At 50.1% G+C, this 15,084-nt stretch overlaps 8 protein-coding genes across 8 annotated transcripts; 6 read left to right on the forward strand and 2 right to left on the reverse strand.

The window, feature by feature from the left end:
• The first annotated feature begins 1,000 nt into the window (after positions 1-1,000).
• Positions 1,001-3,049, forward strand: BO95DRAFT_385352 (LEA domain protein). Its single transcript, XM_025583473.1, has 4 exons — positions 1,001-1,824; positions 1,883-2,322; positions 2,398-2,567; positions 2,664-3,049. Exons 1-4 carry the CDS (start codon positions 1,497-1,499, stop codon positions 2,962-2,964), a joined length of 1,239 nt encoding a protein of 412 aa, XP_025444014.1. The 5' UTR covers positions 1,001-1,496; the 3' UTR covers positions 2,965-3,049.
• Positions 3,050-3,380: 331 nt separating this feature from the next.
• Positions 3,381-4,972, reverse strand: BO95DRAFT_409766 (FAD-binding oxidoreductase; the record flags this gene model as incomplete). The annotated part of the gene is made up of 2 exons (XM_025584151.1): positions 3,381-3,848; positions 3,908-4,972. 2 exons carry the CDS (start codon positions 4,970-4,972, stop codon positions 3,381-3,383), a joined length of 1,533 nt encoding a protein of 510 aa, XP_025444015.1.
• Positions 4,973-5,390: 418 nt separating this feature from the next.
• BO95DRAFT_512935 (FAD/NAD(P)-binding domain-containing protein) lies at positions 5,391-6,038 on the forward strand (the record flags this gene model as incomplete). Its single annotated transcript, XM_025591565.1, has 2 exons — positions 5,391-5,436; positions 5,518-6,038. The coding sequence occupies 2 exons, from the start codon at positions 5,391-5,393 to the stop codon at positions 6,036-6,038; spliced, it is 567 nt and encodes a 188-aa protein (XP_025444016.1).
• A 132-nt stretch (positions 6,039-6,170) lies between these two features.
• Positions 6,171-7,477, forward strand: BO95DRAFT_512936 (fungal specific transcription factor domain-containing protein; the record flags this gene model as incomplete). Its single annotated transcript, XM_025591566.1, has 2 exons — positions 6,171-6,389; positions 6,464-7,477. 2 exons carry the CDS (start codon positions 6,171-6,173, stop codon positions 7,475-7,477), a joined length of 1,233 nt encoding a protein of 410 aa, XP_025444017.1.
• A 295-nt stretch (positions 7,478-7,772) lies between these two features.
• On the forward strand, positions 7,773-9,166 carry BO95DRAFT_451690 (FMN-dependent alpha-hydroxy acid dehydrogenase family protein; the record flags this gene model as incomplete). The annotated part of the gene is made up of 7 exons (XM_025588099.1): positions 7,773-7,902; positions 7,968-8,107; positions 8,144-8,197; positions 8,231-8,335; positions 8,375-8,545; positions 8,585-8,704; positions 8,771-9,166. 7 exons carry the CDS (start codon positions 7,773-7,775, stop codon positions 9,164-9,166), a joined length of 1,116 nt encoding a protein of 371 aa, XP_025444018.1.
• Positions 9,167-10,056: 890 nt separating this feature from the next.
• Positions 10,057-11,890, forward strand: BO95DRAFT_451691 (uncharacterized protein; the record flags this gene model as incomplete). Its single annotated transcript, XM_025588100.1, has 9 exons — positions 10,057-10,128; positions 10,186-10,317; positions 10,384-10,425; positions 10,456-10,502; positions 10,527-10,554; positions 10,603-10,902; positions 10,981-11,218; positions 11,300-11,530; positions 11,604-11,890. 9 exons carry the CDS (start codon positions 10,057-10,059, stop codon positions 11,888-11,890), a joined length of 1,377 nt encoding a protein of 458 aa, XP_025444019.1.
• A 525-nt stretch (positions 11,891-12,415) lies between these two features.
• Positions 12,416-13,039, reverse strand: BO95DRAFT_430158 (UbiD family decarboxylase; the record flags this gene model as incomplete). Its single annotated transcript, XM_025584937.1, has 1 exon — positions 12,416-13,039. The coding sequence occupies one exon, from the start codon at positions 13,037-13,039 to the stop codon at positions 12,416-12,418; it is 624 nt and encodes a 207-aa protein (XP_025444020.1).
• A 915-nt stretch (positions 13,040-13,954) lies between these two features.
• On the forward strand, positions 13,955-14,620 carry BO95DRAFT_451692 (UbiX family flavin prenyltransferase; the record flags this gene model as incomplete). Its single annotated transcript, XM_025588101.1, has 3 exons — positions 13,955-14,007; positions 14,041-14,113; positions 14,186-14,620. The coding sequence occupies 3 exons, from the start codon at positions 13,955-13,957 to the stop codon at positions 14,618-14,620; spliced, it is 561 nt and encodes a 186-aa protein (XP_025444021.1).
• Between the last annotated feature and the right edge of the window lie 464 nt (positions 14,621-15,084).

Consider the following 15,084-nt stretch of genomic DNA (forward strand, 5'->3'; position numbering starts at 1 on the left):
GCGATGGAGCAGAGAGCTGGCTGATGATGATGATGGAGAAGAAGCACTCGAAAGGGCAATTCACGAAGTATTTATGCTTCTCAGAACGAGCCCTCCATCCTCCATCCGCATCCTCATGTTCGAAGAAACCCTCATCGCATCATTTCACCTCATTGTATCCTGGTCATCGCACGATGAGTCTTGAGTAGACCATAATCACCAGTTGAGGACCATTCGCGATCGCAACGATGCGGTAGAATATGTCGACATGCATCGGACTCCGGTGGACCAGCGCGGCGCCCTGAGGAGTTCCGCAGGCTGAAGACCGTGAATACTGTCCATGCAGGGTCTTGGCGCTCGCCTTAGCGCAGAGGTTAGCGCACTTCATCACCTTCAACATCATCACCACATCCATTGCTCCATTGACGCGAGGTTTGACCCCGACGTCCCCGAAATTGATGCTTGCGCATCTCAACGGTATACTCGCCATATCTTCCGTTCAACCGAAGGTCTATACGCGGAGTTCCAACTCTGTCCCAAGCTGATCCTGAGAATATGGAGATCAGAGACGTAGAAAAGCATTGCAACCCTTTGGTGACCCGGTCAGTGCTGAATACCTTGGCAATGGCGTGCCAACCCGAGGGGCATTGAAGCCAATGTTGCCAATATTTTAGGGGTGGAGTTCAGGGTGACATCCGCCGGCTCCTGCAGATGAAGTGCCTGCAGGATCAATCTAAGCGTGCGGGGGTGCAATGGTCGCAATGGTAATTAACGCAGTTGCGTGATTTCATATACCGGATGAGTTGATGAGGCAGCTTGCAGCATTGGGTTGGATTACGAAAGAGTTAGTTCACTAACTAGTTATGCTGAGAGCAAGCGGATGAGTCAGCTTCTCCGTGAATTGATCCCGTGACCCTGGAACAATCTCAATTAAACAATTTGACTCGCTCAAACAATACAAACATTTCAAATAGGTCAAATGATAAATAAACAGTACAGTACAGACAACAACCGCTGGACTACCACGGCTTCTGTCTATCTATACACCCCCTTGCTCACCTGCTTGTTGTCTAATCTTGGAAAACGAAGCGGTCGTCCCGTTTCATTCACAATTCCAAGCCTTAGACCCCGTTGCCACTGCGTGATTAAGCCCCCCGCCGCACCCGCCCGACGCGCCCACTCAGTAAAGTCCTGTCCTCGGCAGCTTCGCAATCCGCTCCTCCCACCCAACTTCCCGATGTCAACAGCTCTATTCACATCTCTGACTCTATCTTCACTGATGATGGAGTCGGAACGATGAAGCGGCTGGGGTCCATTCGCCGTCATGCCAAAACAAAAACCACATCCCCATCGGAACATTCCGACGCCGCTTTTCCGTCAGGGCCAGCAACGGCCCTCCCCGCTCGACTATATCGATTCAATAGAATGGCCGAGTTGTGGAATCGGTCTTGCAAACTGTCCAGTCCTTGTATCTTGAAGGACCTGCTCGACGACACCTGCTACACCTCAACATCAAGATGGAAGATTGGGATATCAGCAAACCGCCTGCTTCTCTCCCAAGCATTAACCTCACTCGACTCGGCCCAGGGATCTCGTTCTTGCTGCCTCTGTCGCGGAGAGGACATGGTCCAGGGTTGATTCTTCTGGTGCCCAACACTGATCACTCGCTGGACATTATCGATGGAGTGCCATCACCCCTGATCAAATGGGCGGAGGAAGGATATTCGGTGGTTGAAGTCCAAGAACAAGCTCTGGCTGGTGGTGGTGGCCACGATGCATTTACCATCGCTCTGGACGCTTTGGCAGCTAGCAAGGACTGTGACAATGGAAAGATAGGCTTAATCGGTACGTCGATCTCCCCTCCCGTGAAACAAGAAGGTCGACTCCTGACCCGGGGGCAAAGTGTACGACCCTCATTTGTGGACTTCCGTGGCCACCACCATCCCTGGTATCCCGAGCATCGTCGCAATCGTGATGTATGGAGAGGCCGGGGCTAAACTCCCAAGTGCCTGTACTCCGGCCGCCCAGCCGATTCTCTGCCACCTTGCGGGCACAAGACCCAAGACTCAGAGCCGCCAGACCAGCCAGCCCTCCCAGGAGTATTATTACCCCACCGCCAAATCCTTCTTGTTTGCCACGCCCTTCGCCGACGACTTTCTGTATGGCCCGGAGTCCATCTCCCATACTCGCAGTCTGTCTTTCTTAAAGCCTTTGATGGCAGGCCCGTACTTTGATTTGGAGGCCATCTGGGACGAGCACACTTTCTATGAATTCACCGACCGAAGTGTGGAGCACACCATGAGTACTATGGTCGCTCAGCCATACGTGAATCATGTTCCGACGGTGAGAACACTGATCTCTCTTGCCATCCTGCGAAAGCCTCTGCGGCTGAACCTGGAAAGAGACTGATATCCCTAGCTTACCGGCGGAATTGGTCGTGAATCTCTTACTCACTTCTACCGGCACAACTTCATCTTCAACAATTCCGCCGATACTGAGACAGAGCTGATCAGCCGAAGCCTCGGCATTGACCGCGTCATCGACGAGTTCATCTTTAAATTTACCCATGACCGGGAGCTGGATTGGCTGTAAGTCGTTCAATTCCACTCTCTTACCCCAATACGTTTCTATTCCCAGGTCCACTACGTCTACCCCAATACCGATCACTAATCTTCGGGACGCAGTCTGCCCGGAGTGCCCCCAACACAGAAACGCGCTGCAATCCCCTTCACGGCAATAGTGAATATCCGTGGGGATCGACTGTATCACGAACATATTTCATGGGATCAAGGTACCGTGCTTGCACAACTCGGGCTTATACCGGACTATTTGCCCTTCCCATGTCCTCTGCCAGATGGTCGGAGGGTTGAGTACCGCGTGCCAGTGTGTGGGATAGCCACGGCGGAGAAATTGCGAGATCACACGGCGGTACCTTCGAACCAGCTCTTCGAGTATAAGGTGCGGGAATACATGGAAGAGCCGTGAGTCACTGTGTTTTAAAGAGCAGCGCCCCATACGGGAATCATACGCCCAGTTATCAACCTGCAATGCCAGTAGATCACGATGCCAGGATTCTTAAAAATGACCTGGTCTACTCTCTAATGAATGGGCAAGATAGCGAGATGCACAAGGCGCGTTGCTTTCATAGATTGCACTATTCCGCATACTAATGAGATGGGCTACGTTACAATGCTTGTCTGCATAGCACATCGGGGCCGACTTCTTCTTCATTGGCACTGGAGGGAAGCTCACTATGACCTAGTGTCTGGTATGTCGGGGATCAATGGCCAAGCACCAAATCAGCCTGACGTTGAACCCGATACGCTTCTTAGCGAATCATCGACTCTGCAACATCAGAGGAAACAAATGGACGATGGATAAAAGAAGACTAATCCAGCCCTTCAAAGCTTCGCAAGGCTGTCTAGCTTATCCATCTTTGCGTGACTTCTAACGATGGCCTTGTAGTTCGGAAAAAGCCCTTGTGGGTCGTACTTCTCGCGGATCTTAAGGAATCTTGCGAGCGCGGTATCACTCAGAACCCGAGTCTGTGTGCGATGGTTAGTTTCTGTAGCTATGCAGGCTAAAGCCAGACAAAGACGTACGTTGGCAGTCTCGTTGTTCATATCAATCTCGGTGATATACTGTCCTACAGCGACGTGGAAGGCTCGCTGGTAGCGGTCCCTCATGTGATCCCAGAGGGCGGGTTTTGATTGCGCCTCGACCGAGCCAGTGATTGTTGAGATATACAAATCTTGCGGCAGGCTCAAGGCCGCATCTTTTTCATCTGGGACAATGTCACAGAAACAGGCGAAGACACTCGAGGTCCGGGTGGGTAGCTCAAGCATGGCCGGCTTGATCGCCTCGAGTAACTGGAGGGACAGCCGTCAGCTGGGTACGGCTGAATGAGCACCCCTGGGTCTTCACGCACCTTTCCTACCGGACAGCTTGGTTCATTCATGATGGAGTTGATCTGCCATTTGTCTTGGCGATGGTTTCCCAAGAAGCCGCGTTTGCGGGCGAAGACCTCCTCGAAGGTTCTCCGCTGAACAGGCTTCATTTCCAGCAGATATTCGCGGACAGCGTCGGGGATCGCATCCCACGCACTCATCAGCGTCCGGGCTTCGAGAATGGTGTCAGTATAGCATAAAAGATTGAGGTTGAGATGCAATTTCGCGCCGGCCGGGATCTCGTCGGAATCGTATTGGGGATCGTACTTTTCCGGGTAGTCAATCGTGATATTGAGATCGGTTCCGTACTTGGGAGTATGGCGACCTCGCTCGATGGTCCAGGTCATTAGGGGCTCATAGCTATTATCATCGATCTCAAACTTGAAGGTGCGCTCCCACATCTTGGAGGCACGGATGGTTCGTCCCCAGAAGCGCGTGATAACGCCAAAGAACCCCAAGCCTGAGCCACGGGCTGCCCAGAAGAGATCTTGATTCTCAGTACGACTGGCGATGAGGACACGCCCATCGGGGACGACAACCTCAAAACGCTCGATCCAGGTCTGGCTGGTTGCCCCCCAGCCGCGGACAAACCATCCTTGGCCCACAGCGAGCATGAACCCGCCTGAGCCGACAGTTGGTGCATTTCCGTGCGGAAAAAACCGTTGAACCGATCCCAATGCCGCGCCCAGTTCCTCCACGCGCGAAGATGGTCCAAAGCAGATCTCACGGGTCACAGGGTTGTAGTCAACGTGGCGGTTGAGGTTGACGGTATCAATCAGGATTCCGTCTTGGATGAGGTTGCCTAGGTTCATGATATGACCCGATGATCGAATCCCCACGGTTGTTTTGAGCTCAGAGGCCCGCTTGAGACCCGCAGCCACATCGGCGGCGGTTTCCACCAAATGGATCTCGCGAGGATAGCGATCTGGGGTCTCGGCGGTTGGGTTCATGCACCGGCATCGTTCATACGCCGGTGAACCACGGAAAAGGACTTTCTCACTGCCATAGTCAGGTGTCGTGGTGTATCTGGGTTGCTGCTGAGACATGATCGTAACGTAGATTGGCGAGGCAGGGAGTAGTTGGGAAGTTACTGAGGGTTCAGGCGGAGCACGGAACAAGGGTTTTGTCTCAAGCTGAGCTATGTTGAGTGGCCACAGTGCTGTCATTGCTGACAGGCTAGACTATCGGAATTGACAATGTGGGTGAGAGGGTGGATAGTGAATCGGAATGCGGAAACCCTGAGACATTGCAATTCGTTGCTCTGATCATCAGGACATTCATTCATTGAACAATTCATCGGAATCTGCGGAACCCTTCCCCTCTCCCGCCTTTCCTTTCGAAGTCCTATCCACCAACTCGTGCGCGGTAACATGGGAGTCGCATTTTCCGATCCAGGTATTTAGGTGAAATGTCTTACAGAGAGCACCGTACTATTCGGAGCTCACATCGTCGACATCCAACAAGATGACTAGAACAACTCCAGATATTGACCTCATTGTCGTTGGGGCAGGTAGGCTTTTCTATATCACCATCTCCACCCATGATGGGGGACCAAGTTCCTAGTTTGCTAACTCCTGGTTGTATTGTTTAGGATGGTTTGGTTTGTCTGTTGCGAAGCACTACATTCAGCTGCACCCTCGGGACCGCATTGTAGTCCTCGAATCAGCTGGCTCGTGTGGAGGTACATGGGGACAGGAAAGACTCTACCCTGGACTCAAGTCGAATAACATGGTGGGCTCTTATGAATACCCCGACTTTCCCATGTCGGAAGACGTCTATGGGGTCAAGGCCGACAGCCACATCCCCGCTGCCACTTTACATCGTTATCTGACCGACTACGCCAAACATTTTGGAGTCTTTGATCGAGTTCAATTCCACACACGAGTAACAGCAGTGCAGCCACAGTCAGAAGGTGATGGGTGGAGACTTCACGTTGCCTGCTCGAACGACCCATCCAACTCCACGACGGAAATGGGTTCTAAACGACTGATTCTGGCCACCGGCCTCACCTCTTTACCTAATATGCCCTCATACCCTGGCCAGGATACCTTCCGCGGTCCTGTCTTCCACGCTAAGGATTTCAAACGCGAGGCAGGCACATTGACAAGCTGAGCATGTTAGTCTGAGGGGTGTGATCCTTGTGCTGCTTGGTGTCGGTCCTCCCTGCACTCTGTCGTTGGACTTTTGGACTTTACTAAAACTGATTAACAGGCAGTTTATCACCTATTCTCTGGAAGTCTACGAATGGCGTGGAGACTTGGAGGTGTTGCCGCCTCCTTAGCTTTAGAGCTCGGCCTACACCGACCGATGACACTACAGAAAGCCTTTGGTGACGAGGGAGAGCAAGTAAAGGCGACAACATTGATGTGGAGTATTTTTGTGCTGGACCATGAATGGAGCACGGCTCTAGGGCTTCCCCGTCACATGGACGACGGGTCATTGGTCCCTGCACAGCTACACCTCGTATGTTATGCCCACCTGCCTGTCATGGGAAGAATTGAAGTCAGTGTGCTGATAGTCTGACCATTACTGCATAGGTCAAGACGCAATATCTGAATGCGATGATGTCCTACTGTGTCATCAGTTCGAAGATCGTGAATGCAACTGCGGGTCTACCTGTGAATCCAGACCTGTACGAGGAGGAACAATTTCAATTTATTAATTATCAGATCGACCGGTGGCAACAGTCTGCAATCGCTAAACTCCAGTCTCTTTCCTCCCCAGTCCCTTCAGTCTCTTCAAACTCTGACAAAGCCTCCGATTTCATCCAAACGATGCTGAGTTTGCGTGCCAATCAGCTCCGAATCCTCATGCTTCGACCATTGTTCTTCCAAGACAGCCCCGTCAAGCCCAGTCAGGCGCACATCTCGCAGGCAATCGACACTGCTGTAGAGACTATCACCATCCTGAAGCAGCTCGATGGACAAACCGATTTGTATCGCCGGCTGCACGCTCTTTTCAGTCAATTCATCGCCTCCGCTGCAGCCTTGATCTTACTCAGCATCATCTACACCTACAGCGGCCCCCTTGACAATACGTCCAAGATCGGGTTGTCAAGCTCCATCACGCGCGTCGTTTGCGTCCCTCTCAAAAATGTGCTGAAGCTAACCGACGCCTGCTCTGGACTATCTCCAGCATGCGCCCAGCTCCACTGCCGTCTGCAGCATATTCTCGGGATCTTGGTTCGTCTTCAATTCATCTCGATAGACGGCATTTCTGCCGCGCCGACTGAGGGGCCCGTCAACCCTAGTAGTCTGCAAACCTCGAAGAGCTCCATGGTTCCGATTTTCGCGGACCCCACTGGAGGAGACCTGAGCGATTGGACCTTGCCATCGCCACGGGGAGCTGATCATGGGGGGTCAGATCAAGCGGACCTGTTGTTCGATTGGGCGCCACTGGCTTCGGACAATGATCCACCGCTGGATCAGCTCCTTGATGGCACGATCTGGACGGAGTTAAACAAGCTGCTTCGGCCTCATTTGCAAACTGAATCCGGCCTATCTGAGTCTACCAGTAGCCATCCTACCTCCTTGAGTAGATCCGAGAATTGAACTCGTCGATGTTTCTATTGTATACTACGCTGTCAACTACTATTATGTTACGGGTCCCCCATTTCCACACAATTAAAAAGATAATTCGTATTTTAAAAATCATGCGGAAAGAGGAATATAGCAGGTTGATAATATCTGTTATTAGTTTAGCCGTTCCGATGGATGCGGAATTGGGCTTATCATACAAGCGCGTACAAATAACGTATGATAACTACTGCTTCTGCCGCCTACTGCACCCAGGGCAAGCCAGAATAATTATGTCCAGGCTGAATTTCAAACGAGTTAATTCTGCAACATGTTCTTCCGAATAGTGTCTGTAAAAGAAGTAGAAACCCATAGTCTGGAGACAGATATCTGGATTATAGTTAATAGAAAAGTCTACGACGTGACTAAATTTGCCCCGATACATCCGGGGGGAGCCCAGAGTAAAGAAGCCCTACCTATCTAGCATCCTGATCCTCCTGTCTTCTCTAATACAACCGAATCCCAGTCATCTACCAACATGCCGGTAAAGATGCGTCAGTAAAGTATAATAATATCTATTCCTCCTCGCTGATCGCTACCGAACTCTACGGTTCCTGCATCAGCGAGTTGGACACCTCTACCGTTCCCCCGAGCTGGCTAACCTCGGTCACGACCGAGACAGCCCCGATACACTCGCCCTAGGCTCCTCGCAAGCCCCCTCTCAGCGACGCTCTCAGTCTCAAGGACTTCGAAAAGGTCGCCTGAGACCAGCTAAGCCCTAAGTCATAGGCGTTCAACAGCAGTGCGGCCAACGACAATCTCACGCGAGATGCCAACCAGACGATGCTGCAGCGGATCTGGCTGCGACCAGCGATCATACGCGATATCTCTACAGTAACCACGCGCCGGATATTGCTGGGCTGTTAATTTAAGGTGCCCGTATACATCGCGCCGGTGGGTGCGGCCAAGAATATCTGTAGAGAGGATAAACTACTATTGGCACGGGCAGTATATAAGGCCGGAAATATGCAATACATCGCTACCACCGCCTTCCATTCCCTCGCCGAGATTCTTAATACGACCCCGGAGCAGGCATGGCTGCAGGTATATATTAACAAAAATCGGAGCAAAACAGAAGCATAGATACGGCAGGCCACAGCATCCGGAAAAATCAAGAGGTTTCTGATTACCGCCGATCTTCCCGTTATGTCCAAGCAAGAGGCCGATGAGCGGCTTAAGCCCGAGAAAGGCAGAGGCCTGGTAGTAAGTATCAACCAGCAGCAGCCGCTGGGGGCCCCACTTATAAATGTATATGCGGACTTAGCCAAGTCGAATAGCTCGTTTATTAATCCTACTCTTAACTGGCAGGATATTCTCTGGCTTCGAAGAATTACCGGACTGCTGCTGCTGATAAAAGGAATTCAGCAGGCAGAAGATACACATCTTACCCTGTATTATAGTCTCGACGGCATTGTAGTTAGTAACCATGGTGGTCACACCGCCGACACAACGCCCCTATCCATCTTGACCCTTCTTGAGATCCGCCGTAACTGCCCGGAGGCATTCGAAAGAATAGTTGTTCTGGTAGACGAAGGGTTCCGACGAGGGTCTGATATTATTAAAGCCGTTTATTTGGAAGCCTCGGCTGTCGGTCTGGATCGACTGTTTATCTACGCCTTGACCTACGGGAAGCCGGGAGTGCTTCATGCTATCGAAAATAGATAAACCTAGAGTAAGAACTGGTCGACAGTACTAACATTTATAATACATTCTTAGTTCTTAAACAAGAAGTCGAGACGGCGATGCAGCTGGTAGGATTGACCAACCTGCGAGACGCCAGCCCTAGATATATTAATACCGCCGATTTGAATCGCCTGTTACTGCTAAAAAATGGCCTTCCAGAAGAGCTCGCAGCTGAAGGTGCGAGAGCGAAAATATAATAGTATAGATTTCTTCCAGTCCACCTTCTTCTAGCTCTTTTTCTGTATCAAGATATTACCTTTTCGGCAGCCAGGTGGCGCGATGCGCTGTAAGCATGGAAAGATTATCCCAGGCGGACTGTAGCTTTGCACTCTCTCTTTCTTCTCTCTGTTTAGTATTATCAGTTATTATTATATCAATCTCGAAATATTTCTTTCCCGTCAGCCTACAGTTCAATTGCCGAAAGCCAAATAATAGATAATCGGAATGCAGCTTCCGATGCGGAACGGACGCTGTTCGGAACTGACGTGCCACCGCATCTCTTCCGATGGGGACGATGTAGCTTGCCAATATAGCACTGCATTAGATATAATACTAAATAAAATATAATGTTTCAAAGAGTACAGTGTCACAAAGTTACTATTCCTACGATTCATCGATTGAAAATGTGAGTGTTTGTCCCAATCGCCGAAGATGTTGTACCGAACAATAAGTAATAGCTGGCTAACCGAGCGGGGTTAGAAGTTATACTGCTGCTACCGCTTTCCTCAAGGCTCTGTAGAAGGTAGGGTCTATCTTGCTAAATCTGGAAAAAAAAAAAAGAGTACTTGGTGTCCTACTAAATATCTTTCTTCAAGTCACAGGGCGGAGTCTCATATATATTCGTGAATCTGGAGTCGGATCACCCGGTCATCATGGAGGCGATCGTCTACGGGAAGAAGTTCAAGAAAGATCAATTCCCTAAGATTATAACCTGCCCACACGAAGTACAACTGCCGTAGTTGTCCAAGTACGTGTAAGATCCCACTGACTTTATTAGCCAGATGGTGGCTTTATTGATAGCCGATAGATTTACTCGACTAACCGGCAAGCCCCAAGCGGTCATCGTGCATGTTAATGTTGGAACTCAAGCTCTGGGCTGTGTAGTTCACAATACCTCTGCCGCCTACTGTCCGGTTCTTATCTTCGCAGGCCTTTCGCCCTTCACTATTAATAGCGAACTGTCTGGGTCTTGAACGAAGTATATGCATTGGTTACAGGATGCCAAAAAGCAACGCCAGATTGTCTCGTAATACTGTCGGTATACCGGGAAGATCCGCACAAGAAAGAATATCAAGCAGATGATAAGTCGGGCGATGCAGTTCGCGATGAGTGACCCGCCTAGACCGGTATATCTGACGGCAGGGCGAGAAGTGCTGGAAGCCAAGATTGAGTCCTACACGATTGAGCAGGCTTATTAGAAAGCCATTTCACCCACCGCGCTGCTAGAGAACGGAGTGGAAATGATTGCCACTCTTCTGGTTCACGCTCAGCGTCCTTTAATTATTGTTGGACACTCGGGCAGAGATCATCAGGCATTGCCTGCGCTGGTTGACCTCGTTGATATGATGCCGGGGTTGCGCGTCTTAGACTGTCTGGGGAGTGATGTAAGCTTCTCCTTCACCCATCCGGCATTCTTGGGGTTGGGAATCGGAGCCCACAAAGCTATTCCGACGGCCGACTTTATTCTAGTCGTTCACGCAGCGGTCCCCTGGATTCCTGTTTTCTGTCGTCCCTTCTAGTATGCTAAGATTATGCACATCGACATCGACCCTCTGAAGAACAATCTCAACCTGTAGTACATCAACGCTTCAAAGACCTACCGGACAGATACAACTACCGCCTTCCGCCAACTGCAGTCGTACATCGCGAGCAACAAGGGCTTTACCCCTATTCTCGCATCAGCCGAGTATCTCAACCGTGGTGCAGCTACTAAGAACGCGTACCATAAGCGGCTGGCCGCCCTCGCACTCGCAGCTACAGACCTTAAGAATCTGCTAGCTCTAATTAACAGCTACTATCTCGGCCGCTGTCTGCGTAAAACATTACCGCAGGATACTATCTAGTACCTCGAGACCATCACCAATACAATACCTATCACCAATCAGCTGCAGGTAGATACCCCGGGCCATCTGGTCAACTGCAGCGCTGGCGGACTCGGCTGGTCGGGGGGCGCTACTCTAGGCGTTAAACTGGCGTCCGATTACTTAATAGATGGGAATAGCAAAGGTAAGTTTATATGCGAAATTGTAGGGAATAGAACGTATATATTTGATGCTCCGGAGACAGTCTACTGGATTGCTCGACAGTACTATCTGGCGACTCTCACCATAGTTCTCAGTAACAACAGTAAGTAACTAAAACAGTTGTCCCGTCTATCGTCGCTCGAGTGGCTAATATAACGGGGTCAACTATCTATTAGAATGGAACGTTTCTCGCAACTCACTAGAGCTGGTATATCCCGCCGGGTTAGAATTACAGGTAAACAATCTAAATCTCAATATCTCGTTCAGTCCCACCCCGGATTATGCCGGCATCGCCAAAGCCGCAGCAGGCCACCATGCTTGGGCCGGGGTTGCGGGCAATACAGAGCAGTTCGAACAGCTCTTGCCCCAGGCAGTAGAAAGCATGAAGAAGGGCGTTCTAACAGTATTAAAGATCCGGTTAAGCAAGTCCTGGCAGGCTGCCGAGCTGGTTTCGCAGCTGTAGTTATAAATTATACTCGAACTATAGACGGACTGGTAAACACATACTTGCAATCTAATAAATATAAAGCCCTAATCTGAATCTCGACGTTGGCGGTCGAGTACCCGAACGGGATGACTATTTTAGTCCTATTACCCCCCAGCGTGACAGTACACGCTCCTGCATATTCTTAGGATAAGTATACTAAAAGTTAATCTTATGCTAATCACGACCGCCGGCCGTAAACTCCGACTTAAGAAGACAATTGGTCACGGTTTTACCCCCGCGATAAGGGCGTGGACTACCACGCATCGAGAGTACAAGAGGCAAGCCAGACACATCGTCGAACCTGTAATCGTTCTGATCGGGGCGTGAGCGATAAGCCACTGCCTACATTATCTGCTGGAAATTATAGATATTAATATCATCTTCTACCAGGAACAGTTGCGAGGCCAGCCACGCGCGTTTATCCTGGAACACTATCTGCCCGATAGATCTGCATAGTTGCTGTACATTAGTACCCATAGACCTGAGTCGCTCCGAGTTCACTTAGAGAAACACCCAGATCGCATTAGTCTCCAGCGGTGCAAATACATCGGAAATTAGAAGCCCGTGTTCCAGGCAGATATCAAGAATTTCTGGCACCATTAAGGCAGCTAGAGTGTGCTGAGAGCCGTCAGTCAGAAAGGCTACTCCTTTACAAACGCATGCAGGGAACCGACTCACCGATTCGTCCGTTATGACCCCAGGCACCGAGATAGGCAGAATGGCATTCCCCCGGTAGGTAATAGCATTTACATAGTATATTAGCATCTGTCTGCTCTTACCTTTAAAGCCATAACCAAAGTATTCGCCAAAAGGGCCCTCCAGGGCCGTTTCGGTGTTAGACAATATTTCTTTAAAAATAATTTCACAGCTTGCTAGGACTAGAAGATCGTTGGTCTTACAGCGCACGAGACCCATTGGAAAGCCGGTAATAGCATTAACATAATCTAACTCTGAGGCGCCATCAGAAATGGGCAAACCCGCGGCAATAATAGCGGCCGGAAGAACTCCCAGAGCCAGAGCCCAAGGAACCTCTGTATATCCTTGTTTCCTCCATATTTTCTTGATCTGCCAATTATACTGCGGAGAAATGCAAAAACCGACCAGCTTGTTCCGGTCATTAATCATAGCGCGCGCGATGGACCAGTTGGTCCAGGAACCGTCGGGCGACTAAAGAATATACATTCTATAGATCTGTATATACCTCCCGCCGTCCCCCTGGTAAAGAAGAGGGGCAGGAAGTTGCATTATATTAATCTGGTCCCCAAAGATTTTGTTTTCCTTACATGGACCGGTCGAGAGTACGGGAGAAGAGGCGACTGAAAAGCAGGATTGCTTCGCTTGAAGGAGCTTAATATTAATCTCACACTAATTCGTACTCGGCGGTAGCCCTATACCTCGGGCGATGCATCCCAGTCTCTCTATCGGGGATTAACGTAGACTCTGGAGATTCGAAATTATTCTCCACAGTCCATCGCGAGCACCTTTAACCTGGTAGAATAACGGCACCTGGACGTTTCGCTCGCTCACATATCAAGTAATTGCCCCGACCTCGAGATAAGAATCGACTTCTTAGTAAATATCCACTAGATCGCCGTCCGCGCGTAGTATATTAAGAAACGAACGGAAATCCGGGGCAGTGCCTTGGGATGTGGCCTGGTGAACATAGTAGCGCTGGCTTCCATGTGCGGACGTCCGTCGGCTATAAGTAGCTGATATTCTAAACATCGTGTTGGAGTCCTGCGAGTATTAGTTTAGATAAAGATATACGCACTTGTCACCCAACTGGTATACTATACAGATATATCTTTCTACCTTACAGTAATTACCCAGTATGCTGGTATATCCACTCATCGGAAGGTTTCCGATAGAATATAAACAGTCTTTAACCGGTCTTCACCAAATCACCTGTTCTATTGTATACTCCGGCCCCCTAAGTGACCATGCATGTCCTGTGCACGTATATAAGAGTGATGGCAGGTTTTAGGTTCCCCTGCGAGGCATTTCTAACTGCTTACCATGCTACACCTCCCCTTTTAGGCCATGTCTCGGTCGCGAGCCTTCTGCCGTCCCTGGTCCAGCCCACTTCTTAGACGGTTAGCAATTCCTACATAGACACAACATGCAAGGGCTATATATTCTCCATCCGTGGCCTCTAAGCCTAAACGCATTATAGTCGGAATCACCGGTGCAACAGGCGCAGTCTTCGCCATCCGTCTCCTCGAACAACTCAAGCAACTAGAAATTAAGACGTATCTCATTCTGAGCAAGTAGGCATCCATCACAATAAAGTACGAAACCGAGGTTCCCGACGCGCATCTCCGCTCCCTCGCGACCTACAACTACTCCGCCCGGGATCTGGCCGCCCCGATCTCCAGCGGTTCCTTTCTGCACGATGGCATGATCGTTATACCCTGTAGTATAAAGACCTTAGCAGCCGTGCGGATGGGCTATTACAAGGATCTGATCGCTCGCGCCGCGGACGTCAGTTTAAAGAAAGGCCGGAAACTAATACTGGTGGTACGCGAAACCCCGTTGAGCAAGATCTACCTAGAAAACATGCTGGCCTTACGACGAGCGGGCGCCGTGATCTTCCCTCCCGTACCTGCCTTTTATACGAAGCCCCAGGGGTTGGATAATCTTGTGGATCAGAGTATAATAAGAATGTTGGACAATTTCGGGATCACGCTGGAGACATCTCCACGGTGAAATAGGTTACGAAAAGACTCATAAGCGCTATGGCAGACTCTGTAGCATCTAGTATACATAGCCTACCAGCAGTACATCTACTCCATAAGAATTGGTAGACGTGATGTGGTGGTTTTTCTGTTACTATTCGTCCACTGTACACGTCGTCTGAGGGTTTCAACGGCAGTAGCCCCGCTCCGTTGCTTGTTTCGCAGCAATTCCGGCCCCCTTTCCGCAAAATCCGATCACCCCCGCCCGGACCGGAAACTATTCCGATATGTACTCTATATATAAAGTAAATAGAAATAGACAGATGTAAAGCTTCAGGTCTAGGGTACAGGACTAGAGACAGGCGGTATTCCTAAATCCGCCATAGCAGCTGTTCCTCTCCGTGATATTCGTCCGCTCTTTAAGCTTTAAGATCGCAAGTACATCGTCACGGGCGGTACGCAAGGCATTGGCTTCGCGGTGGTTCGTGCAATCGC

This window comes from Aspergillus brunneoviolaceus (genome assembly GCF_003184695.1).
Source record: "Aspergillus brunneoviolaceus CBS 621.78 unplaced genomic scaffold BO95scaffold_20, whole genome shotgun sequence".
In the NCBI taxonomy this organism is placed as follows: Eukaryota; Fungi; Ascomycota; class Eurotiomycetes; order Eurotiales; family Aspergillaceae; genus Aspergillus; species Aspergillus brunneoviolaceus.

What these genes read in the sequence shown, in the direction of transcription:
- BO95DRAFT_385352 (XM_025583473.1), top strand. Translation starts at nt 1,497, where the DNA reads ATGGAAGATTGGGATATCAGCAAACCGCCTGCTTCTCTCCCAAGCATT. An exon ending in TGGAAAGATAGGCTTAATCG is followed by an intron (nt 1,825 to 1,882) that starts GTACGTCGATCT and finishes CCGGGGGCAAAG; the next exon opens with TGTACGACCCTCATTTGTGG. An exon ending in GACCGGGAGCTGGATTGGCT is followed by an intron (nt 2,568 to 2,663) that starts GTAAGTCGTTCA and finishes TTCGGGACGCAG; the next exon opens with TCTGCCCGGAGTGCCCCCAA.